The following is a 21,776-nucleotide window of genomic DNA, read 5'->3' on the forward strand; positions in this document are numbered from 1 at the left end:
CATTCGGCCATGAAAACCCACTGGTTGACTTTGGGCCAGTCACAGACTCTTAACCCACCCTACTTCAGGGTTGTTGTTGTGAGGATAAAATAGAGAGAAGGATTATGTATGCTACCTTGGGTTCCTTGGAGGAAAAAAGGTGGGATATAAATGTTGTGGTTATTTGCATATAAATAAAGTTCTTGTTTTCTCATCTCAGACTGATGTGTAGAGTGTTTTTTTTAAGCATGTACCTTCTGCCATGTACATTGTATCCATATATGCTGCATCAGATTTTCCCCTTTGCTGGATTTGAAGAAGAGGAGGAGGAGGAGGAAGAGGAAAAGAAAGCTTTTCCTTTGGTATTACTCTTAAGTTCTGAAATATCTTGCAATCTGGTCCATTTCACCACTCCATTGATTTTCATAGGACCCAGGCAAATCGTTGTGATTAGGAAAATAGAAACAAACACCTTTCCTATTTTTATTATGGCACTGATTCAAACTGAAGAGATCATGAAAAATGTGTAAGCTTATATTTTAAAAGACAAATTCTAATATCTGTCCCTTCATTTTTCTTTCAAACAGACTTCATTAAACAGAGAAGAGCGGGGTTGAATGAATTTATTCAAAATTTAGTACGACAGCCAGAACTTTGCAGTCAGTAAGTGAATCTATTCTCCCCCACCCACCCCAAATGGATATTTAAATAAGAGGATGTGACACATTGTATAATGGAAGCCATAATCTTGAAATTGCTTCTTAGTGGACAACATAAGGGTAAGGAAAATCAAAATGGGAGAAGGAATGGAATAGAGTGACTGGACTTCATCATACTGCACCATTTTGTTGCAAGTCCCACTTGAGGGTTATAAAAACTACTCACCTGTCTTGAACGTCTCTTTAACTGCTGTGGTAAACAAGTATTTGAAAGAAGGGACACTACTTTAGAGGTAGCAGTGATTCATCCCATTTTCGAAAAAGCCTTCAATAAATTTGGCTGACCTGGAGGATGATAGAAATGTTTCATATCTGCTTTTTTGAGCAGGTGGTGGTTGTGGGGAGGGAGACCTCTCCATGAATTCCAACTGGAGTTCAGTACAGAATTTGGGACAACAGTCTTATGGCTGTGGTTGATCGCTTTTCTCTAGAGATGGGCAAGAGGGGCTATAACTTGGCTCATTCTTCTGTATCTGTCAGCAGCATTTGATACGATATCCCACTAAATCCTTCTGGACAGCCTGAGTAGTAGTTGGATGCACTGCTTAGCAGCAGTTCTGCTCCTCCCCAGCTAGTCATTATCTTCTCTATGTCATGAAGGCTAACCTGTGGGACGCTACAAGTTCCCATCTTGTTCGTGGTGCTTTTTGACATCCACATCCAACTGCTGGGAGGAATTTGTGAGCAGATTGGATTGAAATAGTGCTCTGAGACCCAGGTCTATTTTTAATTTTCATCAAATCTAGTAGGTGTGATTCAATGTCTAAATAAATGTCTGCATCTGAATGCTACTACAGACTGGATTAGTTATAACAAATTGAAGCTTAGTCCAGACAAGATAGAAGTTATGGCAAGCAAAACTAGGACTGGAGGGTTTATCCATTTTACCTGTCCTGGCCTAAAGGATAAGCTTTATAGCTTCAGGGTCTCCTGGACCTTGCATTGCTGTTGAATTCTCAGGAAGCAACAGTGCCTAGGGTTCATTTTCATGAGCTTAAGGTCACAGTTCAGCTGTAAACACTTCTCTCTCTGCCAAGTATCTGTCCTAGGTGATTTAATATTTTGATATCCTCTTGAATTATTGCAATATGCTCTATGTAGAGCTAGCAGAAAGCTGTGACTCTCTTGTTCCAATTCTGGCTCAACGCTGTGGCTTTTCTTTCAGTATCTAGACCCAGTTTAAAGTGCTGACATCAGCCTTTAAGGTACTGCAAAGTCAGGAATGAGCATATCTCAAGGAGGGCCTCTTCCCATGTGTATCTCCCTTTGCCATAAGATTGATGGGGAAGGCATTATTTCATGTCCCGTCCACCACAGATGTGAGAATTATTCAGACTCAGGGCTGCACCTATCCCACAGTGGCATCTATTCTGTGGTACGCCCAGCCAATAGAAGCACGTTGCACCTTCACTACTGCTTTTCCTGTGGCTTGTTAAAAAGTGGCTTTTTGAAAGGCTTTTGCTTCTGGTCAATGGCCATGGAGCTGTTTTTTTGCTGCTATGATTTCTGCTGCTTTCATTTAGTTTTGTGCAATTCTGGCCATGCTGTCTTAGTTTGATGTTAACAAATTAAAAACTAAAAATGACAGTAATGCTGAACGTGTTAGAAAGGAAATGGCTTCCTCCTGGTGCTGTTCACAACTTATCCAATTAGTTTTCACTCTTAGAGGTGGAAGTAGAAACCTGGTTCTAATTAACCAATTCTGAAATAGCCTAACTAAATAACTCATAATTTTGATTCAATTTCCATCTTAGAAGTCATTATAATTGTATCTGTTTTGGTTTTCCTTCTGTGTATATGTGTCACCCTGAATGCCTACATTTACAAATAAAATAGAATCATGGAAATGTTTGTGTCTGAAAGTATTTATAGTGAACATAGAAAATATATAATAATCCATTATTTATAATGGATGGGTTTAACTATCTTTCTTAGCCCAGATGTCAGATCATTTCTTCAGATGGATAATCCAAAGCACCAGTATGATCCATCTGAAGATGAGGATGAAAGGAACACTCAAAAGGTAACCAATGTAGAAGCATCTTCTACTAGAAGCATTCGACTCCTCAACCGTCCCCCTTACCTAAGTGCCTGTTTTCACTGCAATGGAAAGTGAAGCATTGCCTCACTTACCTCTCCAGCTGTAATAGTCATAGAGTTTTACGCCACTTCCACTAAGAACTCTCTTCTCACATAAGTGGTCTATTTGCACAAGCAGTATGACATCAGGCCAGAAAATGTATGTGAGATTGTACCTCCTCTTCCATAAACTGGAAAAATACAAGTTGCAAAGTGAAACCTCCATGGCAGGTCCCAGGTTTGAGGGGGCGGGGATCTCAGCATAGTGCCCTCTGGGCCCCATCCTACGCTAGTGGGGGGCACATGAACCTTGGAAGGCGTAACTGGTAGAAGCACTAGCACTCCGATGAGCTTGGATATGGCTTGGAGCCACCATTTGAACTTCCTACAATGCTATGGAACACTCCAAACATAGTGTCACTTAAGGGCATTGCGGAAAATTTTAATCTTGGGCCCATGCTACTCCAGTGCTCGTAGGAACATCAGAAAACAAAGGGTAGAGCAAGTGCCCATGGTTGGTCCTACCAAGACCCTGCCTTATACCAAAAATGCTAAGTACCTGCCCTGGGACCTGTAGTTTCCTCTGTGTAAGTTGCTAAGATGTTATGGTGTGATATGAGTAGAGTACTTTCCCGTGCAGAGTTTCTTTCAAAAGTAGGCAACCTGTTTATTGTCATCATTATCACTCGTTTATTTGTATGCTGTTTTTTCCATGAAATTGTGCTCAAAGTGGCTCACAACATACCAAACGAACAGCAATAAATATAGCAATTCAAAAACATCATAGGAGCAATTACTAATTATCATAAATCTGTTTTGCATGTAATGGTGGCAAATCATATGTTAATGTTTTAGTTAATTAACCCATGATTTGTTGAGTCATGTGCATGCTGCTGTGTCTTAAATATGCAACCTCCGAGTGGCCCTATTGGAGGTTGTTCCATGATGTCCAAACCCACACTCGATTGGTTGATGGGCTAACTTTGGGTTGTTTAACCCTCGATTAACCCAAAGTGTCTGGGTTCATATGCCTGTGAGAGGTTGCATATGTTGGGTTATTGTGCTAGAACTTTTCTCTCTCTGGAACTCTGTTTGTGCTCAGAAACAAACACACATCACGCAGGTCTTACACAGCAGAGCTGGTTTATTTCCTTCAGGCTTCTGTGCAGTTCAATTCAGATCAGTTCAGATCAGCACACTGAGGCATACACAGAGAGCAGTGATCATAGAGCAGTGATCAGTTCTATTTTACACAGGTGAGAAACTATATACACATCTTATACAATTCTTATCTACATTACATACAGCTGTGATGAGGCTAACTTAGAATCTTGGCAAGGTTCCCAGAACAGCCTCTATCTCAAGGTAATTGCTCACAGATAGTCTTTCTCTATTTAACCCTGAAATAGCCATACACACACAATTTTAATGACTAAGCAAGTATTTCTTTTCATATACTTAACAGTCCTCTTCTTGTGTATGTTGTTTAAATTGTGTTACAATCTGAGACCCAGCTTTAAAAGCATCTCTTTGTGTTTTACCATTGAACGTTCCACTTGTCTTTCTTCATTTTGTTTTACTTTGAATACCCATTTTCAGGTAATGGCTTTACGACCTTCAGGTAAAGGTACTAGCTCCCACGTTTCATTTTTTTCTATTGCTCTGATTTCCTCTGACATTGCTTCATGCCAGCCCTGAGCTTCTGTAGGTTCCATCTCTTGAATTTCTTCAAATGAAGTAGGTTCATAGGCTATTAGTAAAGCTCTATGAGAAACCTGTTTGCTTTGGTATTCATCTGAGTAACGAATTGGAGCTTTGCGTTCTCTTTCTGATCGTCTTGGCATAGTTACAGGCATAGTTTTTTCTTCTACAGTTTCTTCCCCCTCCCTCTCTTGCTGAGATTGTTCAGGAATTTCTTCTGTTTCTACAGCTTTCTGTTCTACAGGCAAACTTACATATTGTTTTGTTTCTTGTATTTGTTCATGAAAAACTACATCTCTGCTCACAATTACACTTTTGTGATATGGAGACCACAAACGATAGCCTTTTGTTTGTGTATCATATCCCAACAGTTTACATTCCAAACCTCTTTGAGCTAGCTTTCCTGGTCTGTTTTCTTTCTGAACATGAGCAAAACATTTACTTCTAAAAACCTTTATATGTGACACTCTAGGTTTTCTTTTGTAAAACATTTCATATGGAGTTTTTTTATGTACAGAGTGGTAAAGCCTGTTTAACAAATAATTTGAGGTGGACAAAGCTTCTGCCCAGAACAGATTAGACAATCTTGACTCTTTCAATAGAGTTCTTAACATGTTCTGCAAGGTTCTGTTTTTCCTTTCTGCAACTCCATTTTGAAATGGTGAATATGGAGCAGTAAGGTTATGTTGTATACCCTCATCACTGAGGAATTTTTTAAATTGGTTGCTAAGAAATTCACCTCCCCGGTCCATTCTTAGATTAGCTATAGGTTCTTTAAATCTATTTTTACTCCACTTAACAAAGGCTTTGAACTTTCTAAAAGTTTCACTCTTCTGTTTTAACACATACACAAATCCAAATCTATTGTAATCATCAACAATAGACAAGAAAAATCTGTTTCTTCTTTGACTTGTCTCAAAAGGACCTGCAAGATCTGCATGTATTAATTCAAAAATTCTTTTTGTTGTTCTCTCACTATGTTTTGGAATGTTTGACTTATGACACTTGGTTTCACTGCATACATTACATTCTACATAGTTAGAACATGGTTTGATTTTCACCCCTTCACACAATTCTGGAATCTTAGAAATTGTTTTATAGTTAGCATGACCAAACCTTTTATGAGTTAAATGGATACACTCTTGGTGTGGTTTGCAATTGGCTATTGTTTTTGTTGTGACTTTGCTGGTTACAACTTCATTTTCTGTACAAGTATTAATCACATACAAAGATTCTTTCATTATTCTTTGCACACACACCTTGTTTCTCTGTTTTATAGTACAATTTTCTTCAGTAAAACAAACCTCATACCCCATTTCTGTTAACTGAAACACACTTAGAAGGTTTGTTTCTAATTCTGGTACATATAAAACACTTTGTAGTTCAACTCTTAGACAATCAAAATATACATTACCTACACCACAAATCTGGATTTTTGTTCCATTTGCAAGGGTAACACACTTTTGCTCTGAAGTAGAAGTTTCCAAGGTTACAAATGAAAGTTTGTCTTTTGCCATACTTATTGAAGCCCCAGAGTCCAAAAACTAAGGATTCATTGTCTCTTTGACTCTTGCTAGAAGACACTTCTTTGTTGATTCAGCTTCATTCATGTTGTTTTCTTCTCTCTACTTTGCTGTTGACTGCTTTTTCTTCTTGTTGTTGCAATCCCGCCTTAAGTGTTCTGTGGAACCACAATTAAAGCATTTCCTTGCCTTTAATGCAGCCACCACGTCAGAAGATTTATGGCTTTGTTGAAATTCAGCCACAGGATGTTTAAGGCTCTGTTGTTTTGAAGCTTGTCTTCTTTCATAGGTTTCCAGTAGTTTTCCAGCTACATACTCGAGGGTTAAATTTTTCTCCTCTTGACTTTCCATCATGGTGACAACCGCGTCGTACGATGAATCAAGACTTGACAAAATCACATAGACTTGGTGTATAGTTGTAAACTCCATCCCTCGTGCCCTGAGTTGATTGAAGAGTTCTCTCATGCTTTTCAAATGGTTTGACATAGACTCCCCTGGTTTCAGCTTCATTCCATACAGCTTCCGGGTTAGAATTACTTTACTGCCCGCTGTTTCTCTTTGATATACAGCTTGTAGCGCATTCTAGCACTCTTTTGATGTATTCAAAAACTGAATGAAGGAAATTTGAGAGTCTTCTACAGCTAATGCAATAACTGCCATTGCTTTTGCATCGTCCTTAAACCATTTAGCATTCTGTGGATCTGCTCTATCTGGTGGATCCTCTGTGACTACATACCACAGTTCAGCCTGAATCAGATACATTTGCATTTTGTAAGACCATAATGCATAGTTAGAGTCATTCAGCTTTTCTAACAATTGATGCAAACCAGACATATTAGCTCCTGCCATTTCCTCTGCTTTAGGAATTGGTATCTCACCGTCCTCCTGCTCAGAGTCCTCCTCAGAGTCAGCCAACTGAGATTTTTCTTCACTTTGCAGCACTGGCTTTAGCTTGATGTCTTCCTCCATCAACAGTCTTCTGTTTTAGCAGACTCCTGGTTCTGGTTCTGATACTGCACCGTTCCCATCAAGTTCTGGTTCTTCTGCCTGGGTTAGGCTGGCGTAGACTTGCCTGGACTGGACTGGACTGGGCCCATAACCTTTGTTGGGTTATTGTGCTAGAACTTTTCTCTCTCTGGAACTCTGTTTGTGCTCAGAAACAAACACACATCACGCAGGTCTTACACAGCAGAGCTGGTTTATTTCCTTCAGGCTTCTGTGCAGTTCAATTCAGATCAGTTCAGATCAGCACACTGAGGCATACACAGAGAGCAGTGATCATAGAGCAGTGATCAGTTCTATTTTACACAGGTGAGAAACTATATACACATCTTATACAATTCTTATCTACATTACATACAGCTGTGATGAGGCTAACTTAGAATCTTGGCAAGGTTCCCAGAACAGCCTCTATCTCAAGGTAATTGCTCACAGATAGTCTTTCTCTATTTAACCCTGAAATAGCCATACACACACAATTTTAATGACTAAGCAAGTATTTCTTTTCATATACTTAACAGCATATTCAAAATAACGGCAGGGGAGTGAATAAAGCCTAACACAGAAAAACATGCTACATATGTGGCCAAATAGAATGATCATTCCACAAAGGCAACATTGATCCTACACATATTGGTTAACAGTCATGTCTCTCACTTGTGGCAGCCTTCCTCCCTGCTCCCACCTGTATCTCAGTCCTTTCCCCATCTCTCCCTTCGGAAGGTTAAGTTAACTCGTTTTTCAATCCCCACAACCTCTCACAATTACAGTCTCTCTCTACCAAGCACTCCTTCCAGCACTAACTTCAAGGCAGCAGACTTCGTAAGGTTCTAGCTAGGTGGAAATGCTCAAATCCTTGTTGTTAGTCTTTTTACCAAGTACTTCTGGATCAGAATTCCTTTAATCAGAAATTATTCTGAGATTCATTTCACCTTTCTAAGAAAATGCTTAAGGACAACTTTCTCAATTCATGCCTTTTATATATTTTTTTCATCATTTGCATAGTATTTTTGTTTTTATACTCCGCCTTTACAGCGGGAAATAGTGCTCAAGGTAGCTAGTTATTCCAGTATGCAAAGTAATATCTAATCTAACTCATTTGTCTTTATTCACCTATTCCTATGTATGTAGTATAGCTCACCTGTTAACAAAGAATCTATGGTGTGGTCAGTAGGGATACTCCAGAATAGTCCTGCTTAAAGGGAATGGATATGGTTTATACTGCACCCTTATTTCTATTTTATTTCCTTTTCCTTTCTTGCATCAGCATTTCCGTATCTTAATATGGATTTTAACTAAGCCTATCAAAACAAAATTAAATCAAAACACAAAGAGCTTTCTTGACTATGTTTTACTGAAGATATCTTGATAGTTCTAACTATGTAAGCTAGATCAATTAGAAATTGAACAAATTTCCTTGAATAGAATGTTATCTGTATTGAGGTGGGTGAAGCTGTAGTTGTACACAACATATTTAAACATATAGGTAGTATATTGTGTAGTCACATCCAAATTCCTTATCAATGTTTGCTTTTTATCACTGCATTTCCGTTGTCAGTCTCATAGCTTCTTGTCCAAACAAGCTGAATTTTTCTCTGGTCAGCATACAAAGGTATGTGTAGGACATAGACTTTGCTCCCAAAAATAGAGAAGTGTCTGAGAGACAAAGCTGGAAAATAAGCAATTTACACTTCTGAGTGTTCATCACCAGTATCAGGAACAGACTGGAATTGTACTAATTAACCTTTGCTCCTTTCAAAGAACAGGTTATAAGACGACAGTCTTTCATTTTTAATCCATGATCTGATAGCCTAGGGAGGAATAGTTATCTAAAATGTTAGGGGTACATGTTTTTTCTAATGCATATTATTATCTAAAGCTTTGATCTGAATTTTGTTTTTTGTTTTTTTGTTCCTCTTGCTTTCAACAGCTAAACTCTACCTCACAGAATATCAACCTGGGGCCGTCTGGAAATCCTCAGTAGGTTTTAGTTAAATATAAACCAAACTGCACTGATGTTGTTAACCAGGAAAAAACTAAACAGCTCCATGCATATATTTGCCATTTTTAGCAGTTTTAAGGAATTTGTAATTTGGTATCAAGCTAATCTTTTCTTGCATGTTATGTGAGCTTAATTAAAAATATAAGAAAAAAGATGAACTTCTGAGATGTTCGTGAAACAACTCTAGAGCAACACCTGGTGTATAGAACAGTGAAGAAGTGCATACATAAAACTGGAAATGCAGAACTGGATCCAGGATCTGCATACCAAAAGAGGAACGGTTCTGCTTTTGGAAGGTCCTTTTCACCTGAATTTTGGAGGTCCTCCCTCCCCATATACCATAGCTCACTCCACTAAACAGGTTCTCCTGACTCTATGAAGCATTTTCTAGGGGTTGAAGAAGCTGCCATGGGAAGGAGGAGCAGGGAACCCCAGTCTGTCAGCACAGCTGAGCCAACATAAATCTGGGTCCAACTCACTACATAATTATGTTCACTACATAAACTCACAGCATAAATCTGGATCCAACTCGGTGCCTAAGTGGGGATGAAAAGGAGCAGATACTTGATTACCAAATTTGAACTATAGAGAAAGCACAGAGAATATAGAAGGGATCATCATTACATGTCTGCCATTGGGCTGCATAATAATATATTTATATTTATTTATTTATTACATTTTAATACCACCCAATAGCTGAAGCTCTCTGGGCGGTTCACAAAAATTAAAACCATGAAGAGCACAATAAAACAACCAACAATCTAAAAACATAAATACAAAATACAATGTAAATAATAGCTGCCAGCTGGGTTCAGACAACACAATAACTCACACTCAAGGGTTGAATGTGGTTTGTCGTTGAACAGCAGTTACCATATTGTCTGAACCCAGCCATGCTAATAAACCATGGTTTGTTAACTATGAACAACCCATGAAGAGAACCCATGATTGATTGGGGTTGTGAACTGTGGGTTGTTCGTGGTTATTGTGGATGGGTTCAGACAACGCAATAACCCATGCTTCAAAGACAACCCACATTCAACCCTTGAGTGTAGGTTATCATGTTTTGTAACCCCATCGTTGTCTTTATTATCCTGACTACTTTAAATGACCTCCTTTTGTCCTTAACCCCTTCTAGTGCTAAACCAACAGACTTTGACTTCCTGAAAGTTATTGGGAAGGGCAGCTTTGGCAAGGTAGGCCTAATTTTTATTGTTTATTTATTCTTTTGTCATACTGTTCCATTTGAGCTTCTTTTGATTTCCAAGTTTGGGGTAATCCTCTTTTGCTGATGACCTGAGGGGAGAAACCATAGCTCAGTAATAGAGCATATGTCTTACATTTTATTTATTATAGGAATTATAAACTGTTCCACATCAACAGATTTTGGAGTGGTGTACAATCTGTCCATCTGTCAGGAAATGCTTTCTAAAAAAAATAAAAATCTTCACAAATGCAAAAAACAAAGTAATGTAAGCAACGGAGGCTGGTGGCTCCAATGCCAGTGGGGCGGTGAATCTGCTCCAAGTTTTAGTCAGAACCAGTCAGAACTATGAAGCACCTTGGATAGTTCTTTTAGGGTTCTGACTGAAACCCAGAGCGGGTTCATTGCCCTACTGACATCAGAGCCACCATTCTCCACTGGATGTAGATGTATGCCTGACCATAGTGGGAAAGGCATTCTATAGGATGGGAGCAACCACACTAAAGGCCCTATTCCTGGTAGTTTCCAAGTGGCTCTCCAACTCATGTAGGACCACCAGGACTGCCTCTTCAGAAGATCTTGGTGATCAGGCAGGATGATCACGCAGAAGGTCCCAGCTTCAGTCCTGGCATCTCTAGTTAAAAAGAGATTGGACATCAAGTGATGTGAAAGACCTCTACTTGGGACCCTGGAGAGTTGCCACCAGTAAAAGCAGACACTACTGAACTAGAGAAACAAATAGTGTATATATAGTACAACCCTCTGTGTATCTACGAAAAGCCTAAGGAGTCGAAATGCAATGGTAAACTATACTATTTCTCTACTTTTAACACTTTAGTATGAGAACAGTCTTTCACTCTATATGCAAATTCTTCTTCAGGTTCTTCTTGCAAAACGAAAATTGGATGGGAAGTTCTATGCTGTTAAAGTGCTGCAGAAAAAAATTGTTCTCAACAGGAAAGAGGTGAAAGGAAACAGATTTTTTATTTTTCCCTCCAATTACAAAATTGTTCCTATTTACTTATTGACCTTTCACTTCCTTTCAGCAAAAACATATTATGGCTGAACGTAATGTGCTGTTGAAAAATGTGAAGCATCCATTTTTAGTTGGATTGCATTATTCATTCCAAACTACAGAGAAACTTTACTTTGTTCTGGATTTTGTTAATGGAGGAGAGGTAGGTATATTTTGGACTCTTCGTCTTATGGCAGAATTGTACCTATTGAAATTAGAACCACTAGTTTCAATCAACTTCAGAGAGAAGCTGCAATAACTAACTGTGGCAATTTAATTTGAAACAATTATCTCGTTGCTTATCTAGATTCATTAGCCACTCTGCTGGTAGCATCATGGCAAATACTGTCTCATTGGAGGATAAGAGGTTAGATTCCCAGCATATGGAACAATTGGCTTAAGCCCTCACAGTAGCAACTTATATTAGCCCAACACCCTTCTTGACACACAAATTTAGTTCATTTACCAGCTGTGGCCCAGGCAAGGCGTGCTGGATCTACAGATGTGACAAAATAAGGAAATGGTTAAAGGAAGGATGTGAATAATTATGCACAGAGAGAATCTATTTTCACTGTTTTGATAGTTGTTCATAGGGAAATTGCAGATTGTGTTAATCTATCGCTAGGAATGACACCATCATTTTTAAAATGCCACATTTCTTTAATGTGCACTCTGCATATTTACAGCTCTTCTTTCATTTGCAAAAAGAACGTTCCTTTCCTGAACACAGAGCCAGGTTTTATGCTGCTGAAATAGCCAGTGCATTGGGATATCTACACTCCGTAAAAATTGTATACAGGTAATTAGTTAAACTACATGTATTTGTTAAAGGTGAAAATAAATTACCTCAAAGTTGAGTGCAAGTATTTTGTATTATTAATGGGTCAGATTCAGGATCTGCCTTCCACAAGAGAAAGGGGCCTTCTGTGAAAGGAAAGATTCCACTTGCAGAAGGTCACTCCACCTGATTTTTGGGGATCCCTTCTCTCTCCCGCACACTGGAGCTCACCCATTCTGCAGGTCTCCTGACTCTCTGTGTAGCATTTTCAGAGGGCTGGAGGGGCTGCCATGGGAAAGATGGGGTGGCAAATACCCCAGTGTATTTGCTTCTGGTGCTTGCAAAACATAGTTTGTTGGTTTATAGTCAGGCCTGATTTCTTTTTAAAAGATATTGCTCAAGGGAGTGACTGTTTATTGCTAGACATTTTACTCACATATTCTGAACTACTTTTTTTCTTTTTTGTGACCAGAGATTTGAAACCAGAAAACATTCTTCTAGATTCGCTGGTAAGCATTAAATATCTCTTCCTGTTGCCCTAGAATTCTTTCAAGTAACATGATCACCAACACTCTACATTGTTTTACAGAAGAATGTCTATTTTCAATACAGGGGCATGTTGTCTTAACAGATTTTGGGCTTTGTAAAGAAGGAATGGCTACGTCAGACACCACAGCAACATTTTGTGGAACACCAGAGGTAAGTTATTTACAGTGGTTTTCTTACATTTTGCAGGAAATATTTCTCTGTTTTCAGGGCTGGAATTGCAGGAGAGTTCACAGGCAGATTGTTAAAATTGGTGGTTAAAATTGATTGTTAAAATTAGCATAAGGTCAAATATATTTTCCTGTATTTAGAAAGTACTTGTGGGGAGGGAGCATTGCTGCTGAAGCAAACTCTGTAAAGAAAAAAATGCTAGTGCACATGCATGGATAAACTTGGGGGGGAAATACCTAAGGTGTATACATTGCAAGAAAACAGATGCATCAGGAAAATCTTTCTAGTGGTATGAGTTGGAACCAGGCTGCCTAGGGAGGCTATGGGATACTTTTCTTAGAAATAGAACAGGAAAACCAAGATAAGCAATGGGTACACATTTTTTAATTTTAATACTATTAAGTAATCTCAATATTCCAAAATAGTTCCCAATGCGTTTTGATGTTGCAATCTCCTGTGCAGTATTTTCTGAGAGAAATAAATACTATCTTCCATGCAATATTTGGCAAGAGGAGTCAAAAGTATCTCTGATGTTTTTTCTTCTTACAGTACCTGGCTCCAGAAGTGATCAGAAAGCAACCCTATGATAACACAGTAGATTGGTGGTGCCTTGGCGCTGTTTTGTATGAAATGTTATATGGTCTGGTAGGTACTGAATGTTTTTCATACTTCGTGTCTAAACCGATATCTCTGAATACTGGTTGCTAGGAGGCAAATAAAACAGAAAAGCTGTTGCCTTCATGTCCTTTGTGGGCTGCCACAGTTAGAAGCAGGTTGCTGGACTAGAGGGAGCCTTGGTCTGTTCCTATTCATAATATTAAGAACATACATTAACATCAAGATTTATATTTGTGAATAGATTACTTCATTTCCAGCTGGTCTCGTGGTTTGCCTTGTGTTGCTTCTGTTGTTCTGTTGTTAATTTCCTGCTTCCTAGTGGAAACCAATTATGTCACCCAGCACAAATGGAAATGACAACTGAAGTGGCAATGATGCTATTCATTGCTAAATAGAATGGAGTCATCTAGAAAAGACTCTCAATATCAAGGGTCCAGGACAACAGCAACACATTCTCATTTGCCTCTGTATTTCCCCTTGTTACGAGGGTGAAAGAGTTTAGTCTAGACTTCTGTAATGCAAAAGCTGAAATGTATATTTTTCAGCATTTGGGGAAATGCTTGTGTTATATTTTCCCCCTTCTCTTTTTCCTCCCTTACAAAATGCTTCCCTTACTACACAAAAGGGCACACAGTGATGTTGATTAAGAGAGTTCTTAATCATGCCACAAGCAATTTTTGTTTTTAGTTGTTGGACAATGAGAGAACACGGTGACTGAGATGCAGTAAGAGCTGATGTAAGAATGTCACTGAAAATCTTTATATAAAAAGCAAATATTGCCAAATAGAAAAAAGGCTGTTTTCCTCCCATGATCATGAGGGTTGGAACAACTGCTTGATTTTTGCATTTCAGATCATTCCAGTTGAGGTTGCTTTCGTAAAACCAAAATGTGTCCCAGAGTGTGCCTCTTGGAGGTAAATGTTATGGTGTGGGCCATATTTATTCCATGATATAGCAAATATCCTTAAAAAAAAACACCAACTCATTTTTTATTTTGTTAAATTTGTGGTCTAACCTTCTAGGGCTTAGGGTGAATAGCAAATCTGAAACTATAATCCAATGAAAATAAGATAATAATAATAATAATAATAATAATAATAATAATAATGTAATTAATTTTTTAAAAACCATATTTGCTTAATCCCAAACATGAAGAAGGCCTGATAGCAATTCATTTCAGTGAGTATCCAAATAGAAGAGAATGCTGAAGCAGTGCTCCGGTCATTTTAAAAAAAGCTTCTCTCGCACCATTATGACATGAACTTACTGCACTCTTAGCTGTTCTCTCCCATAATCTCTGAGGTGAATTCTCTCTAATCTGACATGGGTGATCTTTCAAAATTATGCCTTCATCGACGTTTCTCACAAAAGTCTCCTGTCTTAGTTTAGCTTTCAAATTGTGTATCTTTTCCCTCTTTTCCAGCCTCCTTTTTACTGTCGTGATGTTGCTGAGATGTATGAAAACATTCTTCACAAACCCTTACATTTAAGGCCAGGGATCAGTCTTACAGCTTGGTCTATTCTGGAAGAACTTTTGGAGAAAGAGAGGCAAAACAGACTTGGAGCTAAAGAAGACTTTGTATGTAATATCTCCAAAATGAAACAAAGTAGTAAATAAATACAAGTTTAGGGCTACAACTCCACTAGATAAGAATTAGAAATATTTGCTTGTCTTTCAAAATTATCCTTTATGTGGAAGCTGCTTGATATAAAACTTTTAATAATTGTGGGGGGATCCATAGTTGGGTTATATCTAAATCTATAAAACAACAGTGGGCCCAAAACTAAACTCTGTGAAACCCCAAATAAAGGGGGAAAGAAGATGAAGTGCAGCCACTAGTCAGCACATTAAATGAACAACCCAACAGGTAAGAAGAAAAACCAGTCAAAAATGGAGTTGCAAAGCCTAATTTCATGAAAGGAATCCAGCAAAGATCACGATCAGCCATGTCAAAGGCCGCAGAAAGATCAAGAAGAATAAGAACAGAACAGACTTGGCAGTGAGAATATCATAGGTAATTTTTGTAAGAGCTGTCTCTGTGGAATGCAAGGGACAGAATCCAGATTGAAAAAGATCCAGGACAAAATTACAAGAAAGTTAAGGCAATGTGAATAAACCCCACCCATTCCAAGACTTTTGAAATAAAAGGCAAGAAAGAAATAGGACGGTAATTAGAAAGAGAGAGCTCATCAAGAGAAGGTTGTTTTAAGAATAGGAGAAACTGTAGCATGCTTAAAAGCAGAGGGAAACAATCTGGAAGACAAGGAGAGTTCAATAACATGAAGCAAAGAAGGGCAACAGGACTAACATAAAAGTCAAGAAGGAATAGAACCAAGAGAACAAATGAAAGGATTCGAAGAAGACAATGCTCTAGATAATTCATCAGACAAGATGAGAGAAAACATAGAAAAAGTAGAAGGAACCAGAATTTGAAGAGTTGGTAACAGAAGAGGGGCAGAAGTAGCATAATCAGAACGAATAGTTTGATTTTTTTGTGTTAAAGAAAAAAAGCAAAGGCATTACAAGAAAGAGAGTGGAGAAGAGATGGCGGGACAGTCTTTAAAAGAGAATTAAAAGTAGTGAAAAGTTGCTGAGGGTGCTTGACATTTGTCTGAATTAATGCTGAATAGTGCTGCTGTTTTAGCCAAAGAGATAGCAGAAGAAAAGATTGGGCGGGGGGAGAATTTGTAGTGAATATAATCTGCCCACTCCCTAGTCCGCCACTGAAATTGTTCAACCGGCTGGGCACAAGAATGAAAGTAACGGGTAAAGGAAGTGAGCCAACGCTGAGGTTGAGTAGGGCGAACCATCCATGTTAATGATGGGGCAAAATTATAAACAGCTGAAGATAAAGAATTAAAAACAGAAACAACTGAGTCCAAAGAACCAGCAGAAATAGCAGAAGGGAGAGAAGAGGACAACGCTTGGGGAAAAGCCTCATGATTAACAGAATGCAAATCATGAATAGAGCGAGATACAGAACATAAGAGAGGAGGATTATAACTAACCACAAAAGAAACTAAATGATGGTCTGACAGAGAAAACAAAGCAATAAATAGATGAAAGATAGAGCAATCCTTAGTAAAAAAAAAGATCAAGACAATGACCAAAGGATGGTGTGGATGCATCAGACCAGAACTTACGTTCAAAAGAAGAAGATAGCTAGGGAAAACGTTAAGCTGTAGAATCCTGGGGGTTAGCCACATGAATATTAAAATCCCCCCAAATATGGGTAGGAGTATTGTCTGAGAGAAAGAAGGTCAACCATGAATCAAATTGGCACAAGCTAGATAGTAAGAGGCCCACCATTCCACCACAATCCTAAGTGACTAGTATGAGAGAAAGAAAGTCCTCCAAAGGAGAGGGCAACTGCAATCACAGTATCAAGAGCAGGAAGCCAGGTTTCTGTAAGAGCGGGAAGAAGAAGAGATCTAGAAATAAATAAAACATGACTAATAACAGCTTTAGGAGCAATAGCATGGCAATGCCATAAAGAGCAAGCAAAAGGGAACTGAGAAAGGAGAAGACAGCGAATAGAAACTAAATTAGGATAAACACAACAAGAATGAGCCATAAGATAGAAAAACATATGACTTAAGATAGAAATCAGAAAAAAAATAAGATTAGAAAATTGAAAATAAGCAAAAGGAAGATGAGAGTTTTAGACCCATTTTCAGAATGGATTAGTCATTGGTAGGTGTTGCAGGTATCAGATTATGCCTAGCAGTGCATTCTGAGGGAGAGAAGCAGTAGCTGTTCTCCTACTAAACGTATTGCCCAAGTATAGATTTTAATCATTTGAGTTTGGCTGCTGCAATTTCTTCTAGTAAACAAAATTCATTTCCTAACACTGGCTATTTCTTAAGCTTGGTTGATATTATATACGATTACGCTTTTCAGTTAAGGGGGTAACTAAGATCCATGTGGCTGAAATTGCTGGTGTGTTGATCCAGAGAAAATTGCTTTTGCATGAAGTGGAAAATCAAAACACAGACCAGTGAAAGCTCAAATCCAGAAAAACGTATTTGCCCTTATGTCCCATTGAAGCAAGTGGGACAGTGATTTGTCATGACTTACTAAGCCTCATTGACGTCAATGACACTTAAGCATAGCCAACTTAGATTGTAGAATTTATAGCAGTAGATGGTTACAATTTAGGCAATTTAGTCCATTATTGATATAATAATTTTACTTTGCATTTATATATAGAGCCTTTATAGCGTTCAAAGAAATTCACATACATATTTAGGTATCCTTATAAAACATATATGGTAGGTCAGTATTGTCTCCAATACTGAAGCAGAAAGAGATTAAGCCTATCTATGAGTTCATGATAGATGCAAGATTTGAACGGGGATGTTCTAATTCACAGCTCAGCCAATATACTGCTGATTTCCTGACAACTTTTAGGTTGCATTTAGATTGTATTCTTACAATCCTGCATTGAGCAGGGGGTTGGAGTCAATGGCCTTATAGTCCCCTTCCAGCTCTACTATTCTAAGATTCCATGAATTCATGGAATACTTTTTGTAGCTCTTTTAGTCTATTGCCCCTTATACAACTGTTTATGCTACACACTCATCAGGATCCTACCCCTAATCTATCCTCAATTTCTGTTCTTTGGGATTATTAGTCAGGGAAAGCGGGTGGGTTAGGGGGCCATAGTGGCAATAAAAATGTGCAAAGTGTTATAAACACAAATGTAAACCAAATAGAACAAATGGCTGTGTTCTATCACAATCAGTTCAAGGAATAATATTACTATATGTTTATACAAAAATGAGAAAAATGCTTTTTAGCATTTTGATAGCTCCATAGAATGTACATTTAGATACTTGAAACATTTCATAGAACCTGGGTTTCATTAGATATTGCTAGGAAACACAATGAATTTACTAACCTTTCCAAGATTTTACTGTCAACCTGTGGTAATTCCTTTTTCGCTTAAATATCGTATTACAGACTGAAAACCTATGAAATGTCATGTGGATTTGAGCTCCTCTATGAACTTTGCCTTCTGAATTAACATATTACAAAGATTTAATGTGTGGACATCAAAGGGAAGCTTTCTAATATTTATAAGATAGGTATATGTGGCATGTGTGAAATGACAACTGTAGCTTTATATTCTATTTCAGCTTGAAATTCAAAGGCACCCCTTCTTTGAATCTATCAGCTGGACTGACCTCCTACAAAAGAAGATCCCACCACCATTTAATCCTAATGTGGTAGGTGCAATATTCATACTACCCTAGTAAACTGGAATATAAAAACTCATCCAAGAAGTTGTGACAGTTAAGTGGTTAAAAATAGCAACAATAACAGTGTTGAAATTCAAAGGTTGTGTTGGGAGAAAGGCATGAAGAGAATCTGTCATGAGATCAAAGCAGAAAACTGTGGCCCTGTTCAGACATAACTTGGGGAAGGGCGGTTAGGCTAACTATGATGCATAGTGGTTAGCACAAACTACTCCGAATTACTGCCACACATGCACTAACCACCCTCCACCCTAACCATCCTTCTTGAGTGTGTGTAGCTTCTCCTTGCATTGCTGTGGAGTGTGGGACTAGCTGCTGTTCTATAACTTCTTGGAGAGCCATGGGTAGAGGTTTTCATGCCTCTTGTCCATTGACTGGGCAGGCGGGGATGTTTCACTTTATGCAGTGGCCACAGGTGTTTGTGCCTGGGAGCTCAGAGTGTTCAAGGTTGCTGTGCTAATAACAGCGGCATGGAATTGAAAACACCTTTGTTCCCTGCTAGGGATGTTGCAGGTGTCCAATGCAGGGACTGCACTGGTCAGCTCAGCGAGCGCCTGGGGGGCACCATGCAGCTGGCCATTCCCCTTAGTGAGCTGCTATTATGCGTAGAAAAGGTGGCATGTTATTCTGTGTAAAAGGTCTTTTACAGATATAGTGGCCGTATAGCTGCCATTTACCCAAGATTATTCTCACCATTAATGGCATCTCGGTTACAGCACTCAGTTACCCATGGGGTTAACCACATGGCCCTGATAGACAACAAGCTAAGCCATGGTTAAGGCCGCTGACTCTTTTGCAGCACATGGTTAGTAAGGCTAGTTAAACCACAGTTATATAGCCACCATGGTTAATGAAAACACCCTACACATGACATGCTCTGCCATTATGGTTAATGAAAACACTAAACCATCATGGCTTAGTGTGTTGTCTGAACAGGGCCTATATAAAAAAAGGGGGGGAATAGGCTCATATCGATGTTTAAATAAAGTAGTAATCATAATAGGTATAATATGCTAAATTGTTTTATTTAATAGAGTTTCCCTGTATTAACTGAAGTATGATTCTTCTAATATAGACCTTTTTTCTTACAATATTTTATGTATATTTTATTCCCTAGTCTGGCCCAGATGACATCAGGAACTTTGACACAGCATTTACAGAAGAGATGGTACCCTATTCAGTTTGCATTTCTTCTGACTATAATATTGTGAATGCCAGCGTGCTGGAAGCAGATGATGCATTCATTGGATTTTCTTATGCCCCACCTTCTGAAGACTTATTTCTCTAAGATTTCTGGAAATAAGAATTACATCGCAAGCCATCTTTAGATGGACTGAAATGTTTTGATTGTGAACAGTTTCTAAATATGTGCAACTAGTGCCTCATTTGATACCTTGAACAAGCTTTCTCTACTGTAATATGAGGAACCTGGGCATTTTTTGATTACTTTCTTGGACTGTTACACCTGCTGCACAAAACTATTTTAGAACAAGTACCTTTAGTTAGCTGTTCTTAATCTTGTGACTCTTTTAAAGCAAGGACACTGACTGTTTTCCCTCCAGTTTACATTAACATATCCAGATCGGCTGGCTATCTTGAATAGCAGCACGCTTTAGCACATTTAAAGGCCTTTGTAACTATCTATGGTGATTTTGTGCTTGAAATGTTACTATGCAATTATTTTTGTTTATCATTGTTTTTAAAAGATAAGGTTACCCAGTCCAATTTGTTTGTTCTTTAAGGCAAGCAGATTTATTGGCCAGGCGTCCTCTTAATTTCCTAACTGTAATGAGAATCATAGAACTGTACAACATTGTTCACTTTCAGATCAAACTGTGCCGCCTTTAGTCATGGTGGGTCTAGACATGCAGCCACTTACCACTTTACTCAATAAATGTGATTCATTCTAGTTGTAAAACCTAGAAATACTTTCTAAGTTGTCAGGATGGAACGAATTAGCCTTAAATATTTGTTGATAACAACCTGTCTCATAATGGCTACATTTTTTCCTCTTCTTGTAGAAGAAGCTAAGTGTTTTTTTCCCAAAGAAATAGATGATGAAAAAATTATTGCATTTGTAGAAGGGAAAATTCCTTCTTGTATGTAGAAAACTAATATATTACAATTTGATTGCATTAAAATTCATATTTTCTTGTGAGCTCTACTTTGATTTCAATTGCTTGACAAAGAAAGGCTACTGCAGTGCTTGACAAAAGACTGACTAGCCACACCGTTTTTGACATAAATTTATTCTAAATATAAGGTGGAGCTTTGTGGATGGGGAAGGTTGGGGGAAAACAAAGACTCATCACAAGAATGAAACAAAGACAGAATTTACCACCTGAGGCCTGAAACTTGTTTCCATCATGACCATGATTTAGAACATTATCGTTCCATCTAAAGACCCTGGACAAATTTGAACATAAAAAGAAAAAAGAGAAAGATGAGAAAACAAAAGCAAACTGTCACTGTAAAAGAAAATCCAGACTTGCATAACAAACTAATGTAAGCAGAACTCAATTGAGCAGCTACTCCAAATTCTCTCATACCAGCCAAGATGGGCTCCCAAAGCAGCTTTTGATTAAAAGCCCACAAAAATGTACAACCCTTCTAGATATATGTTTATGACAATCTTTTCTGATCCCTCATAGCTGATGTCATAGACTAGCCTCCGAGCTCTTGCTTCCAGTGGCAAGGGGCATAAAGAGTTGCAGATGGACTTGGGCACTGACTGATGGTAAAGATGCAGCCCACAAAATAGCCCCTGCAAGTTAACAGAATACAAAACAACAACCCCAGAACAAAACAAAATTTTACTTCACTCTTATTTCTTTCAAATAAAATGACATTAAAGCTTGAGAGCTTTAGAAGATTTATTTTCTTAGTCTCACACAAAATGAAGATAGCAATGTTGCCCAAATTAAACATTTCAAAATCCATATTAGGGTAATACCTTAATTAACAATAAACCCTGTATTTTGACAGCAATAATTTTTCCTGTGTTTTGTCAGCAAGAAGGATGATGAAGCTGAATGCTGCATTAAAGGTCTTCTGTTTTTATTCTAAAACCAGTAATATATCCAGCAAGGGTGTACCATAACACAATAACCCCATTACATAAAATAGTTGGTGCAGAATATATTCATACACATGGTCCCTGCAACAAAATGTTGCTGTGGATTC

The 21,776-nt window shown here is 38.2% G+C and overlaps 1 protein-coding gene across 5 annotated transcripts in view; it reads left to right on the forward strand.

Annotated features, from left to right (window-relative positions):
* Nucleotides 1-20,738, forward strand: part of SGK3 (serum/glucocorticoid regulated kinase family member 3) — a 78,452-nt gene extending 57,714 nt beyond the window's left edge. For 4 of the 5 annotated variants that reach the window (XM_063130799.1, XM_063130800.1, XM_063130802.1 and 1 more), the window contains 13 exons: nt 567-642; nt 2,634-2,721; nt 8,931-8,980; nt 10,141-10,198; nt 11,087-11,170; nt 11,253-11,384; nt 11,908-12,020; nt 12,472-12,508; nt 12,612-12,698; nt 13,266-13,361; nt 14,758-14,913; nt 18,474-18,563; nt 19,711-20,738. In XM_063130799.1, coding sequence (XP_062986869.1) covers nt 567-642; nt 2,634-2,721; nt 8,931-8,980; nt 10,141-10,198; nt 11,087-11,170; nt 11,253-11,384; nt 11,908-12,020; nt 12,472-12,508; nt 12,612-12,698; nt 13,266-13,361; nt 14,758-14,913; nt 18,474-18,563; nt 19,711-19,881 — 1,238 coding nt within the window. In that variant the 3' untranslated portion in view covers nt 19,882-20,738. Of the gene's footprint in view, nt 1-566; nt 643-2,633; nt 2,722-8,930; nt 8,981-10,140; nt 10,199-11,086; nt 11,171-11,252; nt 11,385-11,907; nt 12,021-12,471; nt 12,509-12,611; nt 12,699-13,265; nt 13,362-14,757; nt 14,918-18,473; nt 18,564-19,710 lie in introns of those variants that run through there. The other variant, XM_063130803.1, reaches the window with a different exon arrangement.
* Nucleotides 20,739-21,776: the final 1,038 nt, after the last annotated feature.

Source organism: Elgaria multicarinata, chromosome 7 (assembly GCF_023053635.1).
Source record: "Elgaria multicarinata webbii isolate HBS135686 ecotype San Diego chromosome 7, rElgMul1.1.pri, whole genome shotgun sequence".
Lineage (NCBI taxonomy): Eukaryota > Metazoa > Chordata > Lepidosauria > Squamata > Anguidae > Elgaria > Elgaria multicarinata.